General features: G+C 55.2%; 1 protein-coding gene and 1 non-coding gene across 2 annotated transcripts; both read left to right on the top strand.

Moving 5' to 3' along the window:
* Positions 1–3,356: 3,356 nt before the first annotated feature.
* CALHM3 (calcium homeostasis modulator 3) lies at positions 3,357–8,776 on the top strand. Its single transcript, XM_069460981.1, has 3 exons — positions 3,357–3,643; positions 6,235–6,490; positions 8,294–8,776. Exons 1-3 carry the CDS (start codon positions 3,357–3,359, stop codon positions 8,774–8,776), a joined length of 1,026 nt encoding a protein of 341 aa, XP_069317082.1.
* A 2,517-nt stretch (positions 8,777–11,293) lies between these two features.
* LOC138376693 (U6 spliceosomal RNA) lies at positions 11,294–11,400 on the top strand. The gene has a single exon (XR_011231678.1). It is a non-coding gene; the product is annotated as a U6 spliceosomal RNA (small nuclear RNA).
* The last annotated feature ends 948 nt before the right edge of the window (positions 11,401–12,348 follow it).

Raw genomic sequence — 12,348 nt, 5'->3', positions numbered from 1 at the left:
TTCTCCTCCTATTCTTTTCTCTCTTCCTCCCTCTCCTAGCAGCAGGCTGGGTTCCAGGCCACAAAATGTGATCACCTTTTCACCTCATCCCTTTATCCCTTTGAGTTTTTCCAATTAAACAATTTTATAGCTTTTATTACAAAATTAAAAAAAAACATTATTATAGAAGTAGATAATTCAAAAATATAGATTGTTTTTTAAAAATTCAAAGCCATCCCCTCACCCTGTGAGATAATACCCTTGAAGGTATATAACAAGACAGGTGTGCGCAGGACCCTCCCAACCCTGTTCCTTTGGGCCGGGACGGTCCCCTTTTCTGGTCAACAGCCCAGTGGGTGATAAAGGCTGAGAGGCACAGAAGGAGGACCTCCGCTTCCTTGCTGACTCTGTCCCACCAGACAGGACACCAGCCTCCTGGGACTGCACCCCACCAGTAAATGTGGTGGTGGCCGTCCTCTGCGACATCGGGAGAGCGGGGGAATGAACTGTCAGTGAGGGGTTCCTCACCTCCTGCCCTGCCCTCCCCTGCCCTCAGTGTCAGACTGGCGTGACCTCGATGGCTCTCCCCGCCATCCCTCACGCAGGTCATCCTGTCTCCTAGGACCCGGACTAACATACAAATTCTGTAAAATAAAAGTAACAAGTAAGGCCCAGGTTTCTGTCTGTTGCTACGGCATAATAAGTCCAGACTACACAGATAGTTGTGAAATTTACAGGACATATTTGGGGTGGTCTGGCTTAAAATACAGGCTAAGTGCCCTTTACAAAATTCATTTTGCCGGTTCCAGTGGCCCCTCAAACAGCTGAGCTGTCACCCTTCAGAGGGGCTGGAACACAAGTGTCTGGAGGAGGAGCGGTGGTTTCAAAGACATTCCCCAAATCAAGAGTCACACGGGCAGGTATGGGGGTAGCACTTGAGTTCCTCTGCCAGAGGCGGTCCTGTGCTCCTGGGGAGTGGCGTTCAGTCGTTCATTCACAGTGGTTGGCACTTGTCCCAAGGAGCAGCAGGCAGGCCCACCCACGCTGCCCACGCCGGCCCTGGCACAAGTCTGGAAGGCCACACACTGCCACAGACAGGCAGGCTCTGCAGGTATGGTGAGGGAGAAATGTCCGTGGTCTCTATTTTTAAGTTTTTCACACTGGTGTGCTTAATGAGAAAAAAATGAAGATATTTTCGTTGTCTAAACGTTGTTTGTGAGTATGAAAGGAGGGTCCGTGCAGCTGTAGCAGGTGGGGTGAGCTAACTTGGAGAACGGGCTGGATTCAGAGGGACGCTGACCTCGTGTGCTCTAGGGGGCTGGTGGGAAGTTGTGTCTGTGACCGTGAGGACCCGGGATCTGAGCAAAGGACAGCAGTGCTGATGCATGCATTTAACTAAGGACGTTACTTGGAGCTCGAGTCCAAGCTGCCAACAGGTCCAGGCTGGATGGAGCAGGGGTCAGCGGGGTCAAGGCCACCCCGGTCTCTGAGGTTTTCCTCATCTCAGGGGTGGCCCTGGGCTAGGAGCGAGTGAGCTGGAGAGACGAAGATGGAGGAAGAGTCTGAGCAGTTGGGGTCCGGGTGCTTTGCCCACCCCAGCCCATCCTCCAGGCCCAAGCTGATTTGTGATGTCAGGAACAGACCCACAGGCTCCCGTGTCCGCTTCCCCTCTCTCCCCAGGCCGGGCTGATGACATCAGGATGGGGCCAGTCATGGGGTGGGTAGCAGGTGAGGAGGGAAGAGAGAGACAGAAAGAGGCAGCAACACAGAGAAAGGGACAGAGACAGGGAGAGAGCCCCAGACAGACTCAGAAACACAGAGGGACAGAGAGAGGCAAAGGAAGAGAGAGAGAGAGACAGAGACAGAGACAGAGACAGAGAGAAATTAAAGGCAAGACCTACCGTGCAATCATTTGTTCGCTGGGAGCAGACAGGGAAGTAGGTACAGATGGATGCAGGTGGAGAGGGAATAGAGCTAGGGATGATATTATATGAAGGGGCCCAGCTGGGCGAGGTGGCTCACACCTGTAATCCCAGTGACTCAGGAGGGTAGGGCAAGATGATCGCTTGAGGCCAGGTGTTCAGGGCTGCAGTGGGCTATGATCCATGGGCTATGAGCCACTAACTGCACTCCAGCCTGGGCAACAGAGCATGACCCTGTCTCTAAAAAATAAATAAGTAATAAAATAAGAGGGCCCAAGCATCAACATCGTGAAGAACAAACTTTCGCTGTCACTTACTGTGTGCTTAGCACCACACCGGCTGCTGCAGAAAACAAAAAGGTACAGGACAGGTCCCTGTCCTTGCCAGGCACACCTAGTTGGGAGACCCACCCCAACACTTGGGAAAGACTAGCAACAGGCCGAGGCCGCCTTTCCCAGGGCCGGTTGCGGGTAGGGGCTCCCACCTAGCTGAGGTCGCTGCGTGGCTTGGTGGAGGAGCTGCATTTGACCTGCCTCTTGGAGAGCAGGTGGGAGGGAGGGTAAGAGTTTCCAGTGGAGAAGATGGTGTCAGTGAAGGTGTAGAGGCAGGAAGACATGTCTGGGTACAGTTAGGAGGGCCTTGAATGCCAAGCTAAGGTGGCCCTGGGAGCCCCGGCCATGCCTGAGCAGAGGAGTGAGGCAGGAAGCTGTGCTTTAGGCAGGCAGGAGGCAGCCCTGGAGGGCAGCAGAGCAAGGTGGAGGAGAGAATTGCAGGCCCCCCCGACCCCTCCAGCCCCTCTCCTGACACCTCCGACCTGAGGTGCCCTCTCCCTGGAAGGCCTCTCCTCCATGGGAAACACTAAAACACAGTTCAAGACTCTTCTCCTGGGTCTCCTCCTCCAGGAAGCCTTCAGGCAGGGACAGGTGCCCCTCCTGCTCCCCCAGCCTGACAGCCAACATGGCATCCCCCCGGGCTCAGCTGAGTCGAGTCATGGTTTTGACCAAGATTGGAAAATACACTTGGCTCCATCAGCGTCTTTGCCTTACCATGCCCAGAATTTGCCTGTCCCCAGCAGGAAGCCCCAGCAGCTGTCTGGCCTGAGCATCCAGGCCCTGAGAGAGGAGGAATGGGCCGGGGAGGGGGAGTGACAGGGCAGGGCCCATTTGCTTAGAGGTGCTTTGGGCTGGCTGGTCATGGAGGTGACTCACTCCCCAAAGGAGGGAGTGGCACAGGGGACAGTAGGGCTGGGCAGGGGAGCCGTGGTGGGGAGAGCCTGCCTCTGTCGTCAGTCCTTGGCTGGACCTCAGGAGACCAGGCTGGGCTGGACACTGCTTCCTCTCTGTCCCCTCAGGCCCTTGGAGGAGGAGAGAGAACCTCCTGCAGAGCCCAGGCTCCTCCTGTCCCCAGCGCTCACAGCCCCCACAAGACGGCTGTCCCCCCACCCCAGCCGGAGCCATGGATAAATTTCGCATGCTCTTCCAGCACTTCCAGTCCAGCTCGGAGTCGGTGATGAACGGCATCTGCCTGCTGCTGGCCGCGGTCACCATCAAGCTGTACTCCTCCTTCGACTTCAACTGCCCCTGCCTGGCGCGCTACAACGCCCTCTACGGCCTGGGCCTGCTGCTCGCACCCCCGCTCGCCCTGTTCCTCTGCGGCCTCCTTGCCAACCGGCAGTCCGTGGTGATGGTCGAGGAGTGGCGCCGGCCCTCGGGGCACCGGAGGAAGGACCCAGGCATAATCAGGTGCAGTCCCATGCCACTCGGTGACCCATGGCATTGCCGGGGCTCCCCCACCCCACAGGCACTGCCAGCTGCACCCCCAAGGCCTAACCACTCCCTGTGGACATTATAGCGTGCTCCCCCTACCCCCAGACACTTCCAGGCATGCTCCCCTCTTTCCCTGGCTAGGAACCATCAGCTCACAGAGACCTATTGCCAGTTTCCACTTTGGAAACATTTATTTCTAGTCCTACAGTTTACATAGGACTGATCTAGATTCCCAAGGATTACCCAGGCCACTGTACGATGGAAGGGAAAATTTCTGTGTCTTCTGAAGATTTTCAAAAATCAGGTGACAAAAGGCAGATTAGCAGGAGAAAAGGCATTCCGATTCATTTGATCATAGTTTTACATGACACGGGAGCCTTCAGAATGAAGCTCCAAGACACAGGGGAAACTGTCCATTGTTATGCTTAGGTTCAACAGAGTGTGGACAGCCATGTAGAAACACGGTTGGACAAAAGGGTATGAGCTGATGCTAAATAGGCTGAGTAGGGACACCAGCAAGGCTGTCTAGATTCTTCTCGGCCTCTCTCTGCAGGATTCCTTCCCTCTGGGTGTGGGGCAGGACCCTCCCTGGAATGGGGGTCCTATGACCTACAGTCAGACAAGGTAGGTCAGATCATTCCTTTACGGCCAGTTTTTAGACAGAAAGTCAGGGGGAATGTTAGAGTAATATTTTTAGGTTTCCTGGCTGTCTTGGGGGAAAAGGTTCTGGTTTCTGTTCTAGTTTCTATGGTTAGCCTTGGGGGAGGATGAGGGGCCAGAGACAGGAAGGCAGGAGAAGGCCAGAGAAAAACTTGCTTCTGAAGCTGCTTCTGAAGCTGCTTCTGAGGCCGTCCTTTTGGGGTATCATTTTCTGAGCCCCAACACATCTGCGATGCTGGCCGTGGATTACGACTCACCACACATATGGAGGGCCACCCCACGGCATGCACAGCAGTTTTTTGCACGTAGTGAGAGGCAATGATTTGCTTATAGGCTGCATCTGCCTCACCTGGCGCACACTGTGTCCTCAGAGCCTGGCACACAGAATCAGTGCCCCCTGGCTGGCTGCACCCCAACCAGGGCCGCGCTCTGTGCTGAGTGCTCCGAGTGAGTGCTCGGCCTCTCTGAATTCTCACCTGGGCCCTGAGTCTGCTCCTTCACCCATTTTTAAGAATGAGGAAGCTGAGGCGCAGAGGAGTTAAGTAGCTGGACCAAGCTCCCTCACCTAGGCAGTGGCACCGCGCAGGTTCAAGCACAGGCCGATTCCACAGCCCAAGCTGAACAGCTGCCCTTGGTGTTCTGTAAAAAATATCTAAGTGTGAGCCGTGGCAGGAGTGGCTTGAGGGGTGTTAGCCCACTCACCATCTCCTCCTCTCCCCCACTCCCCGATGCGGAGAGTGAGGTGTTCTCAGATACATCTAGTTCTGTGACCCCTGTTCTGTGTGGTCACAGAACTGCTCTGTGACCCCTGTTCCCTGATGCAGACAGTTGAGGTGTTCTCGGACACATCTAATGTGACTCCATAACAAGTCCCCAGTTCCACCTTCTAATCGCGTTGTCCTCCAAAGGAAACACTGGAGCCACCGCTGCCTGCGACATATTTATAATTCCCCACGGGTAGGTCACGCATGCACAGGCTATTTTGTGTTTTGTGCACGATCCAAGTTAGAGCCAACATCTGCATCCTGTGCACGGCAGCCTGTTTCAAGTTCTCGGGGACGACACACTCCCTGTGACTCAGCCGCGAGCAGGGTCTCACGTACTGGGCTCTTTGCCTGTCCTCTGGGGTCCAGTGTGAGCAGCTCCACTGGGCTCCTGCTCTGCGACCGACACCCAGCCCAGGTCACCAGAGGGGCAGAGTGGGTCCGGAAAGGTGCCTGAGGCCAGTGAGAGGGTGGGCTCTGGGGATGCCCAGGGCGGGGGCGGCGTTTGAGGCGCTGCCTTTGGGAGGGCTGTTGGGCGGGGCTGTCTTAGTGTAGGCTCCCCCCAAAAGCAGGCTCTGGAAAGAATGTGGTAATGAGGGGGCAACTGGGTTCAATCCTTCTGGGGACCCTCTAAGAGGGTATGTAGGACACACCTAAGACGGTCTAAGACGGTCTATTTATCCACTGGGCCCGTCCCTCTTGGGCTGAAGTTGATTCAGGGTTAACTTTTCAGTCTTCCAGCCTACCCCTCTCAGGAGCTGAGAGTCCTCCAGAGCCCTGGGGCAGAACAAGGCAGGTGCTTGAGGTAGGAGGCTCTCAGGCCTGCCACATGAATAGAACTGTCCCCAAAGCCATAGATGCCCCTGGCACGAGCAGGGCACCTGTGGTGTCTGCTACAAGGCCTAGAGCAGGAGGTATACCAACTCCTCCGTGTTCCAGTCCTGGGATGCCCAGGGGCCCCCGGCCCTCCTTCCTCCCTGCCTTCTGTTGCTGAAACCTCTACACTGGAAGTTGCAGCTTGATGCAACCCGCCTGGGATTTCCCAGCCCTCCTGGGAATTCCATCCTTGCATCTCCCCTGTAGCCTTCCTGCTGCAGCTGAATTCCAGTGTCCCTTTGTGACCCCTCTTTCCTCTGTGCTCAGGTACATGTGCCTCTCTGTGCTGCAGAGGGCGCTGGCCGCCCCCCTGGTCTGGATTCTGCTGGCCCTCCTTGACGGGAAGTGCTTTGTGTGTGCCTTCAGCAGCTCCGTGGACCCTGAGAAGTTTCTAGACTTTGCCAACATGACCCCCAGCCAGGTACAGCTCTTCCTGGCCAAGGTGCCCTGCAAGGAGGACGAGCTGGTCAGGGACAGCTCTGCTCGGAAGGCAGTGTCGCGCTACCTGCGGTGCCTATCACAGGTAATTGGGGTGGTCCTCCCCGCGCTGGCACCCTCCCAAATGTCCTGCATTGGTTCTGGGGTGGGGTGGGGTGGTAAAGATGTACAGATGATTCCTGAGGCTCCTCCCCTCTCTGGAGACACAACCAAAAAGCAGGTGGTACATGGGGAGATTCAGAGCATGACACAGGACAGGACAGTGTGGGACCTTCGACGCTTACTCTCCCCAGCTCAGAGATGGGTGCCCATACCCTCTTGGAAGTCAGCTGGGCCCCTCCCAGGAGGCTCGGTGGCAGGAAAGCACTGGAGATACACTCCCACAATGCAGGTCCTCCCCAGATGCTGGGCTCTGCACAGGGCACCAACTCCATTAACCAGGGGGCAAACCCAGCCCAACCCCCAGCCCAGACTCTAGGTTCCACCGCCTCCTCTCCCAGGGCCCCAGTGCTGGGCTGTGCCCACCAAAAATTACTTACATGGATCCACTACACACGGAGCACCACTAGAGCTATAGATAATAAAGACACAACCCCTGCCCAGACAGGCTTAGAGTAAATGCAGGCCCATGGTACAGTGGAGGGAGGACCAGTGTTCAGCATGCACTTGATTCTGGTTCAGACTGTGACCTTGGCCATGGCATTGCCCCTCTGGGCCTCAGTGTCTCCTGCAAAGTAAATGGTGGGGGTGGGGGTTGGTCTCCTCCACTGTGGCAATCCTGCAGGCTTCAATACTCTAGCTCTTCCCAGCTGAGTGGAAAAAGCACGGAATTTGCAGTCAGACCAGGGTGAGTTTTCAGGCACACAAAATTTAGCAAGGTCTTTGGTTTTCTGCTTCTCGTGTATGAAATATTCACCTTAAATTTGGTGGTGCTGGGAATATCCTGTGAGAGGCCAAATGAGAGAGCTTTGTAAATCGTGGAAATCACATCTCTAAATGACAGAGATTCCAATGTGTCTTTGTGGTTTAGCAAGTGACTTCTCTGCTCCAGGCCCACGCAGCTTCCCAGGCCTTAAGCTGGCCTTGAAGAGACTATGGCTTTGGTAGGTGGAGAGGAGGGGGAGGCGTCTGCCAGCCTTAGAGAACTACTTCCTCACTCTTGGCCTGGACACTGTTCCCTGCTCACATGCTGGGAAACTGTATCACTCATCCTCCAGGTCTCAGCCTGGACATCACCGTTCCCTGAGCCCCCAAGTTCAGGTCGGGTGTCCCTCCTCTGAATTCCTGTGATGCCCTACACAGTTCTCACTATGACACGTAGTCAGTCATCGTCTATTTCATTGTCTGTTTCTTCTGTGGGAGCAAAGACGGGACCTCCTGTGCCCAGCACAGTGCCCCCACAAAGCACAGCAGGGATGGGCAGGCTGGACAGCTGAGCACACAGGAGGGTGAAGGACTGGATTAAAAAGATGAGGGGACGGTTGATGGGTGATGATGGATACGTGGAAGGAAGGATGAGAGCATGGGAGCATGAATGGATGGGAGGAGAGGTGGATGGCTAAGAGAATGGACGACGGACAGATGGAGGGATGGCCGGGAGGATGGCTGGCTGGGAAGATGATGGATATAGAGTCACATGAGAGGAAGGGTGATTGGATGGATGGGTGGAGATGTGGTTGGATGGGTGGATGGATGCGAAGATGAGAGAATGGATGGAAGGAAAAATGGATGGATGGAGGATGGATGGTAGGAAGGATGACTGGATGGGAAGGTGAATAGACGTGAGGAAGGACGGAATAAGTAAAGGGAGGGGCTCTGGAACACCTTTGCGGCAGGTGCAGCGCCCGGGCCCCGCCCACACCCAACCTCGTGCCTCCCCACCCTCCAGGCCATCGGCTGGAGCATCGCGCTGCTGCTGATCGTGGGGGCCTTCCTGGCCCGCTGCCTGAGACCCTGCTTCGACCAGACCGTTTTCCTGCAGCGCAGGTACTGGAGCAACTACGTGGACCTGGAGCAGAAGCTCTTCGACGAGACGTGCTGTGAGCACGCGCGGGACTTCGCGCACCGCTGCGTGCTGCACTTCTTCGCCAGCATGCGGAGCGAGCTGCGGGCGCGCGGGCTGCGCAGGGACGCTGCGGGCGGGGACCCGGTGCCCCCCGAACCCCCAGAGGACCCGGACAGTGGGAGCGGGAAGGCCCACCTGCGCGCCATCTCCAGCCGGGAGCAGGTGGACCGCCTCCTGAGCACCTGGTACTCCAGCAAACCGCCGCTCGACCTTGCGGCCTCCCCCGGGCTCTGGGTGGGTGGCCTCAGCCACCGCGCCCCCACCATGGCCCCTGGCACCAGGCTGTCCCAGCACACCGACGTGTAGGGCCCCCACCCCTCTAACAAGAGTCCAAGGGATTTCCAGGCCGTGGGGCCCCCAAGGCAGGCAGCCTAAGCCTTCCCAAAATAGCCCAATCTCTACCAAGGTTCTGGCGTGGCCTCAGGTGTGCTTCACTAGCTAGTGTAGACCAGGTTCCCATGCGGTGCATCCAGGACTGGGTCTGCAATTCTGCATTTTTAACAAGCTGGTGGTGTTACCGACTGGTTTTTGGTCAGCAGGCCACACTTAAGAGTAGCAAGAGTCTAAACAGGTACACCGTGGGTTCTGGGCCCTAGATGTCAATTCTAAATAATAATAGCAGGGTATGCTTATATTGTGCTTACTGTGGTGTCAGGCATTGTTCCAACTTCTCTGCACATATTAACTCATTACTGAAGTAGGTATGATGATTAGCCCCATTTTTTAGAAGAAAAAAACTGAGTTTAAATTGCCCAAGGTCCCCCGTGTCATTTCATCCCAGGAGGCCTGGTTTTAACTCTGAGCTACCACATCAGTCCGCTCTCTGGATAATTTTGTTTGTGTATTTGTTTTTAATGTTCTTGGGTTTCCTGCAGCGACTACCGAAGTTCCTGTAATAAATTCTAGCAAGCTCTGCTGGTTGACTTCCTCTCAAAAGCACTAGTTAGCGCCTTTTGCTGGCTACTACAGAGGAATGGTTTTATATTGTCCTGCTGAAGGGACTTTGCTGTGTTGAAATATCCAGGGGCCAACCCTCCCGGCTCCCACCTTTCCAAGTCCCACCAGTTCTGTTGCTAGCAGCCTCTGTGTGGGCCGGCCTCCTTTGATACGCAGCTCCTTCCTTGGCCTGCCTTCTGTCCCTCCGCGTCACCATCAGCCTTGTCCCTGCAGCCTGCAGGCCCCACTGTCACTGTCGGCAGCCTGACCCCAGAGCTCAGTGGGCTCCCTTCCTAAGACTGCCCCCTCCCCCAGACATTCCCGGGGGCCTCTGTTTGCTGCCCTTAGCAAGAAGTTGGCACCCTGACGAGGGTTTCCTTGTGGCCAAGTATGGGTATGGGCGTCTAGCTCAGGGACAAAAACCCCTGAAATGCCAGTGTTAGATCTGCTGGAAAAACTGCCGCTGAATCTCTGGCAGCCCAAACAGGAAGGGTTTGGGGAAGATCTAGCCTTTGCTCTCCTCTGGGCCTTGGCCCCTCCCTGATGACTCACTAACACCCCCACCCCCACCACCAAACACACACACACACACACACACACACACACTCATGCTCTGCTATCGCCTCCATCAGCACAGACAGTGGCCACAGACAGCAGAGCCGGGTTCACCCCATACTTTTCTACTTTCTCAGCACCTTGGGGCACTGCAGGGGCTGTGGGTACCTCCACCCCCTTTCTCAGCACCTTGGGGCACTGCAGGGGCCCATGGGTACGTCCACCCACTGGAGCCCAGGCCCCTCTATCAGACGATCTCTGCACTCCTGAGCTCTTGCCAAGGGACCTTGTGAGACCAGAAAAATCCCTGCAGCTCAGCCTCCCCCCACCTACTGGCTGTGGTCAGGCCATGCAAATGTCTGCAATGGCGCTGGGGTGGGGCATGATTTAGGCAAAGCAGTTAGCAGTGATAGGGTCGGAAGAGTGGGGAGGGAGGCCTTGGAGATGGCCCAGGTTGCATGGGTGAGCTCCCAGCCTGAGGAAGGAGGCTCAGGGATGCAGCTTTGGGCTCCAAGAAGACAGCATCTTGGCCAGTAAAAAGTCACAAACTGCATTCAATACTCTTGCCTTCTTATACTGAGCACTTGCAGAGCACCGACTGCAGAGAAAGCACTGTGCCAGGGGATGGGGTTGGGAGAACACTCAGACATGTGCTGCCTCTTCTGGGAGACACAGTGGCCAGCTGGGCAAGGCAGGAATGTACTGGAAGTGTGGACTTTGGCTGTACAAGTCCTCCCTCTCGTGCATCCTGGGCAGCTGCAGTCCCCATCTCTGCCAGGTCTGCATGAGGAGAGAAAGATGGCAGCCTAAGGATTTAGCTCGGGAATGACTTTATCCTGCCGGCAGTTGGGTGTGAGAGCCAAGTGCTCGGTGGCAAGGTCAGGAAGAGGGATGATATTTGGGATTCGCCCACGTGGAGGGGATGCCTGAAGCTGCAGGGATGAATAGGGCCATCAAGAGAGAGGGGCTAGGCTGAGCATGGTGGCTCATGCCTGTAATCCCAGCACCCTGGGAGGCCGGGGCAGGAGGATTGCTTGAGGCCAGGAGTTTGAGACCAGCCTGAGCCAGAACAAGACCCCCATCTCTACGAAAGAAAAAAGAAAAAGAAAAATTAGCCGGGTGTTGTGGCATGCACCTGTAGTCCCAGCTACTCGGGAGGCTGCGGCAGGAGGATTGCTTGAGCCCAGGAGTTGGAGGCTGCAGTGAGCTATGATGATACCACTGCACTCTAGCTGGGGGAACAGAGTGAGACTCTGACTCAAAAAAAAAAAAAAAAAAAGGTAGGTCAGATGATTTCTTTATTGCCAGTTTTTACACAGAAAGGTGGGCAGGGTGCTCGCTTCGGCAGCACCTATACTAAAATTGGAACGATACAGAGAAGATTAGCATGGCCCTTGCACAAGGATGACATGCAAATTTTTGAAGTGTTCCATATTTTTATGCTGAAATAAAAAAAAAAAGAGAGGTGGGCAGGGTGGAGTTAGAGCAACATTTTTAGGGTTTATGGCTGTCTTTGGGGAAAACGGGTTCTGGTTTCCATGACCACCTTGGGGAGGTAGGATCCTAGTGTCCGTGGCCAGCCTTAGGGGAGAATGAGGGGCCGGAGACAGGAGGACAAGGAGAAGATCAAAGAGCTTTTTGCCTCTGAGGCTGCTTCCAAGGCCTTCATTTTGGGATATTGTTTTCTGAGCCCCAACAGAATCATTGAACTGAGATGTTAAGGATACAGGAATTTCTCTGGTGAAGAACAGGGTAAAGGGTTCCAGCAATGTGCAGAGCACACGCAGAGGTCTTGCGGTAGGAAGGGCTGTCCTGCGTGAGGAACTGCAAGCCGGCTGGTCAGCCGCGGCGTGGATGGCGGAGGGTGTGGCCCAGCGCCAGCTCTTGAGGGGTCACACAGGTGCTATGAGACTGTGGACTTCTGCCATTGAAGGGCATTAAGTAAGTAGTAATTTAATCAGATGTTCACTCTCTAAAGATTCCACAGGCGCCTGTGTGTACTGCAGAAGGCAGGCGAGAGCTAGAGGGCTTGGATTCAAGGGGAGATGGAGGGAGGTGGTAGATTAGAGGTGTGTGGGAGGTAGAACGGTCCCCAGGTGTCCTGCTTAAAATGTAACACAGACACTATATTAGTCAGGCTAGACGGGGAATGCAAAAATAAAAGGCAGCAAAAATAAAACCAAAATGTCAGTGTCTTAACACAACAAAGATATCTCTCTCACTCAAGCAAAATCTGAGGTAGGTGAACAGGGAACGGAGGCTGGGGAGGAGGCTCTGCCCCACAGTCACTTGGGGACCCAGCTGACAGGCACCCCCATCTGTGACGCCACCATCAAGACACATGGTGTTTGTTCACCAGCAGCAGGTCCCGGGACAAGGAGATGAAT

The sequence above is a fragment of the Eulemur rufifrons genome, chromosome 28 (genome assembly GCF_041146395.1).
Source record: "Eulemur rufifrons isolate Redbay chromosome 28, OSU_ERuf_1, whole genome shotgun sequence".
NCBI lineage: Eukaryota > Metazoa > Chordata > Mammalia > Primates > Lemuridae > Eulemur > Eulemur rufifrons.
This window is presented reverse-complemented; position numbering and strand designations above follow the sequence as displayed.

Excerpts from the sequence above, each read along its gene's own strand:
- CALHM3 (XM_069460981.1), top strand. The coding sequence starts at position 3,357 with ATGGATAAATTTCGCATGCTCTTCCAGCACTTCCAGTCCAGCTCGGAG. Across the intron at positions 3,644-6,234 it reads AAGGACCCAGGCATAATCAG|GTACATGTGCCTCTCTGTGC; the intron begins GTGCAGTCCCAT and ends CTCTGTGCTCAG. Across the intron at positions 6,491-8,293 it reads ACCTGCGGTGCCTATCACAG|GCCATCGGCTGGAGCATCGC; the intron begins GTAATTGGGGTG and ends CCCACCCTCCAG.